At 51.3% G+C, this 15572-nt stretch overlaps 1 protein-coding gene across 3 annotated transcripts; it reads left to right on the top strand.

Moving 5' to 3' along the window:
• The first annotated feature begins 6426 nt into the window (after positions 1 to 6426).
• MYC (MYC proto-oncogene, bHLH transcription factor) lies at positions 6427 to 11560 on the top strand. 3 transcript variants are annotated; one of them, XM_011291444.4, is made up of 3 exons: positions 6427 to 6997; positions 8620 to 9385; positions 10478 to 11560. In XM_011291444.4, exons 2-3 carry the CDS (start codon positions 8629 to 8631, stop codon positions 11038 to 11040), a joined length of 1320 nt encoding a protein of 439 aa, XP_011289746.1. In that variant the 5' UTR covers positions 6427 to 6997; positions 8620 to 8628; the 3' UTR covers positions 11041 to 11560.
• The last annotated feature ends 4012 nt before the right edge of the window (positions 11561 to 15572 follow it).

Consider the following 15572-nt stretch of genomic DNA (forward strand, 5'->3'; position numbering starts at 1 on the left):
CAAGAAATGGAGACTCATTCTCGTCCATTGGAAGCCACGGAAGACTTTTAAATGAAGAAGAGAATGAATCAGTGTGCAAAGATAAATGGGGTGTGAGAGTAGGAACAATTAGGAGTCCACTGCGAGACGATTCCAGCAGTTACACGTAGCTACATGTAGGAGGAAGAGCGAGGGAGAGGGGGGACCAAACTGGAGAGGTGAGAATGACCTCAGCAGAATGTGGAGCTACACCAGGTATTCCCCACCTGACCCACCGGCCCAACACCTTTCCGTTATGGGGCTGTGCTGGGCACCCTAGGACATTCTGCCATAGCCCCACCCCTTTGTAACAACTCAGAATGTCACCAGACTTTGCCAAAGATCCCCTTGGGGGGGGGGGGGCAAAATCACCTCCAGTTAAGAGCCATCGTTTTATGAGACTCAAAAGAGCAATCATTTCCAGAAGCCATCAGTTCCCCTGTAGAGAGAGTAGCAAAGTCAAGAAGGGAGATGGGAAAGAGGTCGTTGGCTTTGGTGATCAGAGTTCACTAGGTACCTTCAAGAAAGCTCCTTCGGTGGGGTGCCCCGGTGGCTCGGTCGGTTAAGCCTCCAACTCTTGATTTCGGCTCAGGTCATGATCTCCAGGTTTGTGAGTTCGAGCTCACATCAGGCTCTGCGTTGACATCCCATGGAGCCGGCGTGGGATTCTGTCTCCCTTTCTCTGCCCTTCCCCCACTCACTATCTCTCTCTCTCTCTCAAAATAAATAAAATTTTTGAAAAAATGAAAAGAAAGACAAAAGAAAGCTTCTTCTGTAACCAAGTCCACTTGAAAGGAGTTACAGAAAGAACAGACAATCTAAAACGAAGAACAAAGGTGAGCTACCTACAGAAAGTCACAAGCTGGGGTCTGGGACTTCTGCAAGCCCACCAAAGGAGCAGGCTCCCATTCCCACTGGCTTCCAGAGGAAGGTCAGAGATTAAACAGCGAAAATCTCCCCCGGGAGAGTCTCCTTTGCAGTCACCTCCACCTCCAACCCCGCTAGGGTCCATCCTGGGGACAGATGTCGCCCAAAAGGACCATAGCAAAGACAGGCCAAGTGAGCGCCAAAGTGTGGAAACTTCTGAGATTGGCTGGGAGTTAGCACTTACAGAACAATAAACGGAGCCTTTGAAGAGACGAAACAAAGGAACCATTTGTCTCCTCCAGCGGCTGCAAAGGAGGCAGGCTCACGGAGGACTGAGGGGTAAAAGAATGCCAAGCTGGAGACGAGACTAGGGCTTACTGGGTCCAACCCAGGACCCTCCGCCAGGATCTGAAGTCAGTGGGTAAGAGAGCAACCAAATGTACTCAACACGACACAGGAAACGTAGGCTCTAGGGTTTTAAGTTAAAAACGTCTATTTTGTTTTTCTTTCTCAGTTGCTTTGAGTTATGCTACATAAAGGTGGGGAGAGGGAGACAACATTTTTAAAAAACATGCATTTTTTTAGAAAGCACAAAGACTTTCTTCAGTGCCTTTTTTGTTACCATACCTGTGAATTCATGATTGGCTGGATTTCATTGACTCGTCTGCTGAAGAGCCTTCCTGAGTTCCTCTTACACGGTTGTCAGGAAAATGCCAGTAAGACTCCCCCCTTCCTTTAACAGTCCCTGGCCGGCTTGGGTTTGAGCCTCATGGCCCTTCTTGCAAAACGATCTTTCTGCTGGAGATCTATATTTGTCATTTTTCCCCTCTCTCCTCCCTCCTCAACAGGCCCCACATGACTTCAAGGGGTTTTGAAATTACAACCCAGCCATCCTGAGGGGCTTTATGTCTCACTCCTAAATTGGAACTGGTTGGATCAGCGGGGTCCCGTTTCTGTCTGTATTAGTCACTTCTCTTAACTGTCAAAGATCAACTCCCTCGGTAGGAAAATTTTTGAGGGGTGGGGGAAGAGATATTCAAAGAAGGAGGGAGGTGGGGACTGGTGTGATATTCTACAAGTCACACATTCTGAATTTCTCCTTTCATGTCTCTGGGAAGGATGGAGAAAGTTGGGTCAAACTCATTCTTTCTGCCCCTCTTTCTTTTTTCCCAAGCATGAAGGTGGCACTCACAAAGTCACTGTGAGAATCTGCAATTGTGAGAATAAATGGTTCTTATTTGTGCCATCCTAAAGAAAAGAACGTTCTCTGCAGTGACACCGTGTTCCCTTCCAGGAGGCAATCTTACCGAACTGTTTCCCCGCAGTCCCAACCCTGTGGGTGACAACAAAGCTGCCCATCTGGAGACCGACTTCTTCTCAGAAACCTAGCAACACCCGAAAAAAGGAGAGACACAGCCTCAGAGTGCCCCTAGACCAGCAAACCAGGAACGCCTGGTCAGTAGACACCTTCTCCTAACTTACGAAAGGAAGCGGAAAGACCAAAGTTGTCCCGAAAAAGTGTCCTGAAAAGATAAGCCCCAACAGGGGTGGCTGGGTGGCTCAGTCAATTAACGGTCCGACTTCAGCTCAGGTCATGATCTCGCCGTTCATGAGTTTGAGCCCCACATAGGACTCTGTGCTGACAGCTCAGAGCATCTCTCTGACTCTCCCCTGCTCGTGCTTTATCTCTCAAAAATAATCCATACGTGTTAAAAAAAAAAAAAAAAAAGATAAACCCCAACAGCTATCTCTGGGTGATCAGGATTACAAACTTTTGGTTCTCCTATTCCTTTATTTTTCTATTTTACAATTTTTCTTTCACAATGAGCATGAATCACTTTGGTCATCTCCAAAGATACTATTTGCTTTAATCTCCCCAGCCCTTTTCAACCCAGCAAATGTCTACTCTAGATCAAGTGGTTCTTAACAATTACTGAAAGACAGTAAAGTCCCCGAACCTGGCTGAGACCTGATTTTTCCATTTCCTTGGCCGTGAAATGGGATGGCCCCTACTTTGTTTGGAGGCACAAAACAACTCCAAGCTGTTACTTGAAAGTAACACCCCAGGTGGTATCACCAGTCTGGGGGAGAGTGAGGTTGAGTCCCGAACCCACAAGCCACGTATCTGCCTGGGGTGCACACATCCTCAACCGTCCCACACGAGGCTGGCAGAGTTCGGTAGTCAGACATGAAGACAGGGCATATTCTGATTTCACTCATCTGTGGAATGTAAGACACAAAACAGATGAACATAAGGGAAGGGAAGCAGAAGTAATATAAAAAGAGAGAGGGAGACAAACCATAAGAGATTCCTAAGCGCAGAGAACAAACTGAGGGTTGCTGGTGGGGTGTCGCGCGGGGAGAAGGGCTAAAGGGGGGAGGGGCATTAAGGAAGACCCTCGTTGGGATGAACCCTGGGTGTTACATGTAAGTGATGAATTACTAAACTCCATTCCTGAAAAACAATAATAAATATATTTTGATTAAAGAAAAGATAGGGACATTGGCCACCTTTGACAGCTTTCGAAAACTACCCTCTTGAGTTCCAGCTAAACCTACTTTTGCTGTTGTTCTTTGATGGGTTGGATGGTTGGTTTTGTGTTTTGTTGCTTTTGTTTGTGTGTGTCCTGTGGGCTGTAGTCAGTTAGCCTCCCGCAGAGCAAAGCCCAAAGGGCCAGGTTCCTGGGAAACCACCCTAAGCGGCCTCTTCCAGGAAGGATCTCCTGTTGCCAAATTTCCTGAGGATATACCTAGATGGTCAGACACTGTCAGAAAAAAACTACTTGAAATGTTCACCCACACGAAGCATACAGTGTGAATTTCCTTCACATTCGCTACAACCTTTGCTGCCCGGTTGTTTGCGGATGAAACCTTTTTATCAAAATGTTCTTTTAGACTTTTCTCCAGAGGAATGCCAAATGCCCCTCCCCCATCACTATCAAAAATCTGGCTAGTGTTCACCAGCCCTATTTTTGAAGAAAAAGAAAAGGGTTTTTTTTAATATATATATAATAAAACCCAAATACCCCTCCCCTTCCACTGCGCCTCGCCTTCCCCCATAAATCCAATGTCTTGGTTGAAAACTTGGTGGTTAGGAGATGATGGGTTTCTAAGATGTGCGGGCTGAAGCTGGTTTCGCTACTTTAGAGTTTCGTTGGACATTTTTTTCGTGTCTGTACGCGTTTTCAACAAATAGCTTCGGTTCTCCATAGGGTGCTACTCATTGTCACTACGTAGTGATGGATTTGTTTTCACCACTGCTTATGCGGTTGAAGAGCTGCCTCTGAACCACTTTTCCTTCCAACAATTCCCCTCCCTTCCTCTCCTATGCAATCCGCTGGGAGTCGGTAAGGACGGGGCTGGAAACTCTTTTTAAGGAGCCGCCCCGTCCTTTACCCCGAAGGAAACCCCGCGCTCCGGACGCCCCTGCCCCCACCCACTTCCTTGCCTCGGTTGGCATTCGGACACGGCGATCTCGGCTGCCAGTAGAGGGCACACTTACTTTACTTTCGCAAACCCGAGCGCGGGTGCAGTTTGGGGAGGGGGCGGGGGAAAGACGCTTTGCAGCAAAACCTTGACCAGGGATTGGTCGGTCTCCGAGTTTGCGGCAAAGGCCCGGAGGCCGGAGTAATTTGCAACCCTTAAAGCCGTACTGCGCTGTGCGCTCCGTTTGGAGGAAGTTCCTACTCATTTAACAATTGAAAGCTGCGCTGCAAACTCAACGGGTAATAATTTACCTCAAACACAAACACGCTGTGCAAGATCTCCTCCTCCCCTCTCCCCGATTTTTCTTCTGTTTGGAATGGGGGGGGGGGGGAAGAAGGGAGGAAAAGTTTACTTAAAATGCTTTTGGATGAGGGACCACGGTTGGGAAGATTACCTTTGTTTTTAATGCCCTAGTGTAATGCAAAATAGCAAATCCCGAAGGAATTGGCAGTAGCTATTGAATATAGATTAATTTAGGAAGCGAATAAGTCCTATGTCCTATTCAGCAACATTCAGGGTTGATGTGTACAAGAAATGTTCATAGATGTACGCGGATTATACATAAGCACTTTCACTGTGGTGCTAAAAAAAATTTAGAATCAGTGAACTAGGAAATTAATGCTTGAAATTTGCCAATTTTTAATTGGCCTAAGACCCACTAAAAAGGCACGGAAGTAATAGTTGACTCCTCTACTTTGATCAGAATCGATGCTTTGTGTGTGTGTGTGCAGGATCTCGATTCCAATAATCAAGGAGAAAGAAAACCCATGAAGGAAGTTAAGTGTCCGATTTGCCCGAGGAGGAAAGAGTTAACGGTCTTCTTCACCAGGGTCTCTGCAAACTCTCAGGGCAGGGTACTCAAGCTCGCCTCCTCTCCCCTTTCTGGGAACTCTATTCCCGAGGCTTGCGCCCCCCTCCCCAAAATTCTCCCGTCTGGCGCCTTTGATTTCCCCCAAACATGGGAACCCCAGACTGGTGCAAACCGGCGCCACGGGGCGCAAAGAGGATTTGCCTCTTTTCTGAAAGCTGGCTGCGGAATTGGGAACTCGCAGAGTGAGGCGTGGGGGTTGGGGGGTGGGCGTGTTGCGGGTGCAGACCCGCGGGGAGAGGACTGGGGAGGGTCCCGAGTCGCGCGCACCCGCAACCTCGCTCCGCCCAGACCCCTGTTCCGGAACACGCAGAAAAGATCTCAGGGATTAGCGCGTCCTAGGGGAAAAGCCGGCTCCTGCCGAGCCCACTGTAGGTCTGCGTGGGCGGGGCGGGGGCTGGGGGGGGGGGGGTGCCTGCTGCTTTGACAGCAAATTGGGGGATTCATTCGGAGTGGAAGGTATCCAATCGCGATCGATAACTGTACACATATAAGGCACAACACCCCCGACAAATGCAATGGGTGTTTATTCATAACGCAATCTCCCAAGTATACGTGGCAGTGGGCTGCTGAGTTATTTTCAGATTCCAGGCATCCTTTTCCTCCTTACACCTCTTATTATTTGTGCCCGTCGACACTAACACCCCACACCCTCGGAGCGCGCGCCCATAAATACCCCTTCTTCCCTCGTCTTCGCGGGATTTATTTTCCAAACGCTGCCCTTTCCCCAGCCTTCGGGAGGCGCCCGTCCACCCGGGACGTGCATGGCGTGGCGGTGGGTACACGGTGTGTTCCGTGTTGAAGGCTCAGCTGTTCCGCCTGCGATGATTTAAGCACGCAAGACAAGTATGCGGTTTGTCCAGCCGCGCGCTGCGCCGGAGGAGCAGCGGAGAAAGGCAGCGGGTTTGAGCGGGAGCAAAAGAAAATGGTAGGCGCGCGCAGTTAATTCATGCTGCGCTCTGACTGTTTACATCCGATCGCTCGGCGCACTGGAGTGCCAGGCAGAAAGGGCCGAGTCTCCTCCCCAACCGCCCCCCCCCCCACCCCCGCCCAGCCAGTCCTCCGCAGAAGCGCCCCTCCCCGGCTCCCAAAGCGGAGGGCGGGGGAGAGAGAAAAAAGATCCTCTCTCGCGAATCCCCGCCCACCGGCCCTTTATATGCGAGGGTCTGCGCGGTCGAGGACCCCCGAGCTGCGCTCTCCCCGCCGCAGCTGCCGCCGCCGGCGTCGCGCCCCGGCTGCTGCCTGGCGCCCTGCCGGCTTCGGGAAGGGCAGGGCTATTCAGGGGCTTGGCGGGAAAAAGAGAACAGAGGGGAGGGATCGTGCCTAGCTCTGTATAAAAGCCGGTTCTTGGGGCTTTATCTGACTCTCTGTAGTAATCCTAGCAAGAGGCAGAGGGAGCGAGCGGGCGCGCCCGCCTGGGTAGAAGAGCAGAGCGAGGCGAGCGAGCCGAGTCGCGCTCCGGGCGCCCGGGGAAGGGAGATCCGGAGTGAAAGGGTGCTTCGCCTCCGGCCCACCCCACCCTGCCCGCCGCCCCCTGCCAGCGGTGCGCAACCCCCCGCCGCACCCGCGAAACTTTGCCGGTTGCGGCGGGCGGACACTGTTCCCTGGAACTTACAACACCCGAGCAAGAACGCGACTCTCCGGTCCGCCTATTTGGGGAAACACTTCTCCCCTACGCTGCCCGGGACCCGCTCCTCTGAAAGGGCGCTCCTCGCCGCTTTTCGGACGCTGGATTTCCTTCGGATAGTGGAAAACCCGGTAAGCGCCCGGATCTATTTGTCTTCTCATTTATTTGCCCCACCGCTTGAATGCCGCGACGAGTCGAAGTCGAATGCCCCAATCGGGGGTCTTTTCTGCCATTCCTGCGCTATTGACACTTTTTCTCAGAGTAGTTGTGGTAGCTCCGGGGTGGGGTGAGGACGACCCAGAACTGGATGGGGTAGAGTGGCTTGTCAGGATGGGAGGGAAAACCGGTGCGTTTTTGAAACTCGTCTTTAGAGATTTTTGCTCATGTATACTGACGCTGCCCTCGACCGGTTGGACATTCCTGCTTTATTGCATTAATTGCTTTTGATTTTTTGGAGCGGGGAGGGGGGGGTGGGGAGGAAGTGCCGCGCTTCGCGGTGGGCAGAGAGCCCTCCCTGTACATCCCGAGCTCCTGGGAGTAAGAATTACAAATTGCGTGTGGGAGCCGGAGAGCTCCGCCGCCGCTGACTTTTACGCGTCTCGGAAAGGGCATTTAAATTTCGGCTTACCGCATTTCTGACAGCCGGAGACAGACACTGCGGCGCGTCCCGCCCGCGGATCCCCGCGGCGTTCACCATTCGCCCCCTGCTCCTTTTAAGAAGTTGGCATTTGGCTTTTTTAAAGAATAATAAAATTAGGGATCTTGGTCTACCGGGGTGCTGGTTCGGACTTGGTGTTGGGGAGGCTCGGGGAGCAGGGAAAAGGGACGCTGGGCAGGGATGGGTCCGATTCTCCCGGAATCGTGGACTCGGGGGAAAACGAGGGCAGATCTCCGCACCCACCTCCCCCGCCCCCTCTGGTGTCCCCGCGCCCCTGAGGTGGCGGAGGGAAGGCAGGGAGCGGGGCTCGGGGCTTTCCCAGAACAGCTGCTACCCTCGGCGGGTGAGGGGAAGACGCCCGGCTCCGGGCGCGGAACCGCAGCAGGGGCTCTGGCGCAGTTGCGTCGTCGTGCTGGGTGTTGAAGGGAGGTGCCCCGGTTATTATCTAACACCCCCCTTTTATTTATGGGGGGGGCTGTTGCGGCCGGCGGCTAGGCTCGCCCCACCAGCCGGCGAGAGACGGCGGAGAGAAGCCGGCCGAGGAAGGAAGGGGGACGCGCTGGGAGTGGGGACGGAGGGGCGGCGGGGCGGGGGTGCTGGGAGGGGCGGCGGCGCCGGCTGGGGAAGGAGCGCTGCGAGGGCGCGAGTGGGAACGGGCGCGGCGCGGAGGGGCCCGGCGCGGGAGGGGGCACGCGCAGCCGCTCCCGCCGCGGCGCCTCCCGCCTCCTCCTTCAGGTGGCGCAAAACTTTGCGCCTTCGGGTTTGGCGGATTGTGTTCCCGGCCGCCGCCTCCTCTGGCCGCTTAAGGAGGCCGGAGCCGATTCCCATTGCTCGGCGGCGGCGGCGCGGGCTCCCCGCGGACGCGAGCTCCGCCGGCGCTCCGCGGCTGGCTCACCGAGTGTGCGTCCCAGATAGCAGGGGGCCACCTGGACGGGGTGGGAGGGGTGCCCTTCGCCGCCGCTGGCCCCGGCTGGGGCTCGCGCTGGAAGGGGAGCGGCTCGGCATCCGGGCGCGCGCTGCGCGGGGGCTGCGGCACCCACCCCAGACCCCCCTTCGCTCAAGACCTCCCCCCACTTTGTGTGCCCCCTTCAGCAGGCTGCCGCGATGCCCCTCAACGTCAGCTTCGCCAACAGGAACTATGACCTCGACTACGACTCGGTGCAGCCCTATTTCTACTGCGACGAGGAGGAGAACTTCTACCAGCAGCAGCAGCAGAGCGAGCTGCAGCCGCCGGCGCCCAGCGAGGATATCTGGAAGAAATTCGAGCTGCTGCCCACCCCGCCGCTGTCCCCGAGCCGCCGCTCGGGGCTCTGCTCGCCCTCCTACGTCGCCTTCGCGTCCTTCTCCCCCCGGGGGGACGACGACGGCGGCGGCGGCAGCTTTTCCACGGCCGACCAGTTGGAGATGGTGACCGAGCTGCTGGGAGGAGACATGGTGAATCAGAGCTTCATCTGCGACCCGGACGACGAGACCTTCATCAAAAACATCATCATCCAGGACTGCATGTGGAGCGGCTTCTCGGCCGCCGCCAAGCTCGTCTCGGAGAAGCTGGCCTCCTACCAGGCTGCGCGCAAAGACAGCGGCAGCCCGAGCCCCGCCCGCGGGCCCGGAGGCTGCCCCACCTCCAGCTTGTACCTGCAGGACCTGACCGCCGCCGCCTCCGAGTGCATCGACCCCTCCGTGGTCTTCCCCTACCCGCTCAACGACAGCAGCTCGCCCAAGCCCTGCGCCTCCCCCGACTCCGCCGCCTTCTCCCCGTCCTCGGACTCTCTGCTCTCCTCGGCGGAGTCCTCCCCGCGGGCCAGCCCCGAGCCCCTGGCGCTCCACGAGGAGACACCGCCCACCACCAGCAGCGACTCTGGTAAGCTGGGCCCCTCCCGGCCCTTCCGAGGGGGCGGCTGGGTACCCTTCCTGTTCTCCTCGGCAGCTCATTCCACTGGCCGCTTCTGCCGACCCCGGCTTTTCTCTTTTCTTCTATTCGGGAAGGGAAATGCTAGATCTGGAAGGGTCTGGGAGCTCATCCCGGAACCCTGGGCTTTAGGGTTTCCTCCCATCCCCTCTCCTAAGATCGCCCCAGTGGCCGGCCCCCTCCTCTCCCTCCCTCCCCTTAGGAATTTCTTTGGGGTTTTTCAATCTTCTGGCTTATCTTGCAACTCAATCCACTCCCTCTTAGTTTTCTTCAGCATTTTAATTGCCCCCGCGGTGGGGGTGTACGAGAGGCGGGAGAGGAGGGGATTGATCTCTGAGAGCGGAGGGATGGCTTCCCTCGTCCCTTCTGAGTAGTTCTTGGGTTTTCCTGGACTAGGATCCACAAAAAAATGAAGATGGGCAGTGGACAGAGGCAGAGCGGCCTGCCTCCCAGGCGCTGTGACCTAGTGACAGTGGCTTTAGATGGGCTGAAGAGCCTGGGATCTGGTCAGCCTGTTTGGAACACTTAAAAGCAAATCCTTGCCAAAACTGGGCTTTTTTCCTCCCCCCACCCCTAGAACTTTTGGCAAAGCCGCAAGAATTTTTTTTTTTTTCCTTTTTGCCCTTCCAGTAAAATAGGGAGTTGCTAAAGTCATACCAAGAGACTCTATCATTTGCAACACCTGAAGGGTTCTTGGTAAAGTCCCTTAAAAAGAGGAGGTGCTTGGGAATGTGCTTTGCTTTGGGTGTGTCCAAAGCCTCATTAAGTCTTAGGTAAGAATTGGCATCGATGTCTTATCCTGGTAAATTGTAATTTTCTCATCTGTGCCGTAAACCCAGCTGTCATTCTCCCTTTCTGACTCTGCCTTCGTTGCGAGAAGAGCTGGGTTGATTGGCTAATTTGTTCTCCGGGGATGACTTTGTGCCAGGGCCCTTTCTCACAGGATAACGCCTTATATTTGCATAGCATTAATTTAATCTGGTCCTTGATTGCTGTGAGGACACGTCGCTAACCCGCGCGCGTTTTCTTTTTCCTTTCTTAAAGAGGAAGAACAAGAGGAAGAAGAAGAAATTGATGTCGTTTCTGTGGAGAAAAGGCAGCCCCCTGCCAAAAGGTCGGAATCGGGGTCACCCTCTGCCGGAGGCCACAGCAAACCTCCTCACAGCCCGCTGGTCCTTAAGAGATGCCACGTGCCCACCCACCAGCACAATTACGCAGCGCCCCCCTCCACTAGGAAGGACTACCCAGCCGCCAAGAGGGCTAAGTTGGACAGTGGCAGGGTCCTGAAACAGATCAGCAACAACCGCAAATGCATCAGCCCCAGGTCTTCGGACACGGAGGAGAACGACAAGAGGCGGACGCACAACGTCTTGGAACGCCAGAGGAGAAACGAGCTGAAACGGAGCTTTTTTGCCCTGCGCGACCAGATCCCAGAGTTGGAAAACAACGAAAAGGCCCCCAAGGTGGTGATCCTTAAAAAGGCCACCGCGTACATCCTGTCCGTCCAAGCAGGGGAGCAAAAGCTCATTTCGGAAAAGGACCTGTTGAGGAAGCGACGAGAACAGTTGAAACACAAACTTGAACAGCTAAGGAACTCTTGTGCATAAGTCCACCTATTAGAGGGAGGAACTGGAGTTGCTCGTGAATTCTCACTTGTTACTAAGGGAAAGTAAGGAAAAAGCTTCCTTCTCACAGAACTGTAGCAACTCCTCATATCTGAACTTGTTTCAAATGCATGGTCAAGTGCAACCTCACAACCTTGGCTGGGTCTTAGGATTGAAAGGTTTAGCCATAATGTAAACTGCCTCAAATGGAATTTTGGGCATAAAAGAACATTTTTTTATGCTTGCCATCTTTTTGTTTGTTTGTTTTCCTTTAACAGATTTGTATTTAAGAATTGTTTTTAAAAAATGTGTCAAGTTTACCCCGTTTTCCTGTGTAAATATGGCCATTAAATGTAAATAACTTTAATAAAACGTTTATAGCAGTTATACAAGAATTCAAACCATGTATTATAAACCATAATTTTTTTTATTTAAGTACATTTTCCTTTTTAAAGTTGATTTTTTCTATTGTTTTTAGAAAAAATAAAATACGTGGCAAATATATAATTGAGCCAAATCTTAAGTTGTGAGTGTTTTGTTTTTCTTGCCTTTTTTTTCTATTTTCTTTTCATCAATTCCAATTAACAGAATTTGGCCCTCAAGGGAATGAGTTTACAAAGATGGAGAAAGAAGTTATTGAAAGGGCAAGGGCTTTGCTTTGTTCAAATGGGTCTGGGTCCTTAAGGTCTTTTAAATTCTGAGGGTTATAAGATGCTTCCTGGAGATCTGTGATAGGGGCCAGAGTTGCTACTTGGAAGAATGAACAGGCAGTAAGCTGGTGAGAAGGCAAAGGGATGCCAGAGGTTAAAGATAAGTTAAGTATACAAATGGGGTAAGGTTTGCGGGGAGGGGGGGTGGGAGGAAGATGAAGAAACTTCATTGGGTTAACCCATGCCACTCCCAGGCTACATTCAAACCCAGACTGTAGGAACCAGCCCCCTGCTTGCCTACTATGCTAGGCGAGGGAGGCAAGTTATTAACCCTATTTTACAAACAATGAAATGTAGGGGCGTAGAGGAGTTTTGTAATTTCTCTGCAGCCATGGGGCCATGCTGTAAAACACTGAATCCAGGTCACCGCCACCCCCACCCCCCCACCCCCATTTTTTGAAAAACAACACTTCACTGTCATGCCTTAGCTCATCCTGTGTCTAAAGTGCCGGGGTCAAGCATGCTTTTGGCTTGGGGCCTGATCACCATACTAACCTACTTAATGTGCCAGGCATTCTTGTAAGCATTTTCCTTACAATAATTGCACAGCAGCCCATGACAGGAATCAGCCCAATGTTGACTTCCTTATGGTAGAAGGGGGAACTGAGGCACAGAAAGACTCCTCCATGTGCCCAAAGACCACTGATGATGAACAGTAGAGCCAAGATTCAAACCCAAGGAGTCCACTCATAACACAGGTTATGTTATGAGGTTAGACCTCCTCTGTCAAACAAGCCGGTGGGAATAGACTGGCTGCTCACGCAGGAGTCACCAGTCTAGCGGATTATGTGCTGTGAATTTCAACATTTGGGCCCTGTGGGACATCAGTTCCCCCTTTCTTGCTTGTTGTGTTTCATTTCGTTATTTTGTTCATTGTTTCTTAAAAATTTTTTTATTTTTTTTTAATTTTTTTTTCAACGTTTATTTATTTTTCGGACAGAGAGAGACAGAGCATGAACGGGGGAGGGGCAGAGAGAGAGGGAGACACAGAATCGGAAACAGGCTCCAGGCTCCGAGCCATCAGCCCAGAGCCCGACGCGGGGCTCGAACTCCTGGACCGCGAGATCGTGACCTGGCTGAAGTCGGACGCTTAACCGACTGCGCCACCCAGGCGCCCCTCTTAAAATTTTTTTTAGTGTTTATTTATTTTTGAGAGAGAAACAGAGTGCAAGTGGGGGAGGGGCAGACAGAGGAAGACACAGAATCTGAAACAGGCTCCAGGCTCTGGGCTGTCAGCACAGAGCCCTAATAGGGGCTCGAACTCATGGACTGCAAGATCATAACCTGAGCCAAAGTCAGACACTTAACCGACTGAGCCACCCAGACGCCCCTCATGTTTTGTTTATGAGAAACCCACAAGTCATTCGCTCCTACCTTAGCCATTTGTTAAATGAGATTCACCCATTGCTCCTGGGAAGCAGCCAGTTTAGAGAACTACTGTTCAGATCATAAAATAAAACACATTTACTCTTCGTCACGTGAGTCATTTTGGAAACTACAAACTCCCCTTCAACCTCTGATACAGGGACACTCATGACACCTGGTTATTGTTAGAACATGAAAAGGCATTTTTAAATGGAGATATTATTAATTATAAGGCTTCGCAAACCCAGGAACTGGCACATTGACTACTTAAGCGAATGGAAGTTACTATCGCTGTTCTAATCATCTTGCCGTTCCAGCCTCAGAGTAGATTCAGATCCTGGACTCTCTTTAGAACTTTAGTCCACCACCACCAGCATCAACCACCACCCAAACATCAATAAATAATTACTGTCTGTGGTTCGGAACTCTAGGATAATTTATTCAAGCCCTTAATGTCTTTTTCTGGATCCTTTGTTTTGGATCCTAAGTCCCACCCTAATAGTTTCATGTAGTCACACCCTATACCCTAAATTCAAAGGGAGATACAATCCACAGAAGTGCAATAGTTCAAAGTGTTACAAAGCGGGGGCGATCTTAAAAGATTCATTCTTTGTCCCTTTGTGGCTGGAGTGCAGTTCTGGAGCAACTCACTTGAGAACAAGGAAGGTGTTAATTTGAATCACTCAGTCCAGGCGAGCAGGCGGGATAGGAGAGAGTGTTCCTCACTGGGAAAACAACTCCCTGTTCCAAATTATCAGGAAACAATTTAACGATGCAGAGCTTGGCTGTGGGGAGGGAAGGGAATCATCCCAGCTGCGGAGTTTAGGCCTCCCTCTCAGGTATATGAAGCTAGAGAAAGGTCTCAAAACAGAGCAAATGCCAACTTTTTTTCCAGAAAGTCAGGCTGATCTTGACCCCAACACAGACTGGTTCCCAGAGCCATCCCAGAGGGTCCCAGGGTCTACGCCATTGTTTGATCTATCTTGTAGATAAGAATAATCAAGAATCGGAGGTGGAGGGGAGGAGCTTGCGATTTTGTGGAGAATCAACGGGAAGGAATGAGCTACTACTGACGATGCCTCTTAACCCAGGACAATGTCCAGGAATTAATGACTACCCCAGGGGATTCTGGGGGGGATTCTGTGTAGGGATGGAATGCATAAAGAGGAAGGAAGTGTTATTTCATGCTGCCATTTGGAAGCAACAAAGGAGATCCACGTTATAAAAACAATCAAATGTTTAAATGAACAAAGTTTTCACCACCCTGGCCTAAGAGTCACAGCTAGGATAAGACAACCTCTGGCACAAAGCTTGGGAAAGAAGGCAAGTGTTAGGGGGTTTTCTGTGGTTGGTTTGTAACAGCTTATGATTGGCTCGGTCAGTAATAATTTCTTAGCATACACGCTAGGGGCCCTGAAGCATTTCTTCCCAACAATAAATAATCCTTCGGCTCGAAAATGTTGAAGGGTGTCCCACAACACTATCTATAAATGCACGGGTAGCTTTACGAAAGCCTCCTCGTTTAAGGTTATAGACCATTACAGGCTTATTTCAAAGGAGAAGGAGGGTGAAAACAAGCTAATAGGATGAGAACAGAGACGCATTTAAAAAAATAAAACTAAGAAGACTCTACACCCACCACTGAGACTGTGGCAATAATCTTTCTCTATTCTAGATCCTTCCGGAGAGAATTTAGACTCATTCCCAAGAATGTTTGTCTTGCCTAACTGGTGGGAGGTGATCATCCTTGAGATGCTTTTGCGTTTTGTTTTTAATGCCATTTCTCTCAATATTAGTCCCTACCCAGAAGACACCGTTGCGGGGTGCCAGAGCCAGTGGGATGTAGATCTTCTAAGGTTGAAAGGAATGTTCTTTGTTTTTAAACAATGCCTTGAGAGCTCAGCCACAAACCGGAACACTCTCTTCCCATTGTTACCCCATCAGCTGATCCAGGGATAAAACCAGCCAGTGCAGTCAGGGGTCTCCAGGGGTGGGGAAAGGGAGAGCTTGGAGAGAGAGAATTAACCTTAGTCACACACCTACTATCTGCCAAACCCTCTATCTCCTGGTCCCTCACAACAGCCCAGCTGGAGAGGGATTGTTGCCTATGACAATGCTGAAGGTGCCACAAGTTCAATAGCTCTCACTACGTGCCAAACACTTCGCGTACATTATCTTTCTTCATCCCCAAGGCAACTCTTAGGAGATAAATTCTATTTCCAATCCCCATTTTATACATAAAGAGATTGAAATATGGAGAGATTAAGTAGCTTGACGACATTCACAGAACTGGCAAAATGGTGACAGCGGGAATTATTCATTGGTTCATAAACATTTACTAAGCACCTACTGTGTGCCTACACTGTACTGGGTGTGGGAAGAGATGCTCAGAAAGGTCCTGGCCCTGAGTCACCTATGGCCTGGTGGAGAACCAAGAACTGGTAATCAGCCTCTACGTTA

The sequence above is a fragment of the Felis catus genome, chromosome F2 (genome assembly GCF_018350175.1).
Source record: "Felis catus isolate Fca126 chromosome F2, F.catus_Fca126_mat1.0, whole genome shotgun sequence".
Classification (NCBI taxonomy): Eukaryota; Metazoa; Chordata; class Mammalia; order Carnivora; family Felidae; genus Felis; species Felis catus.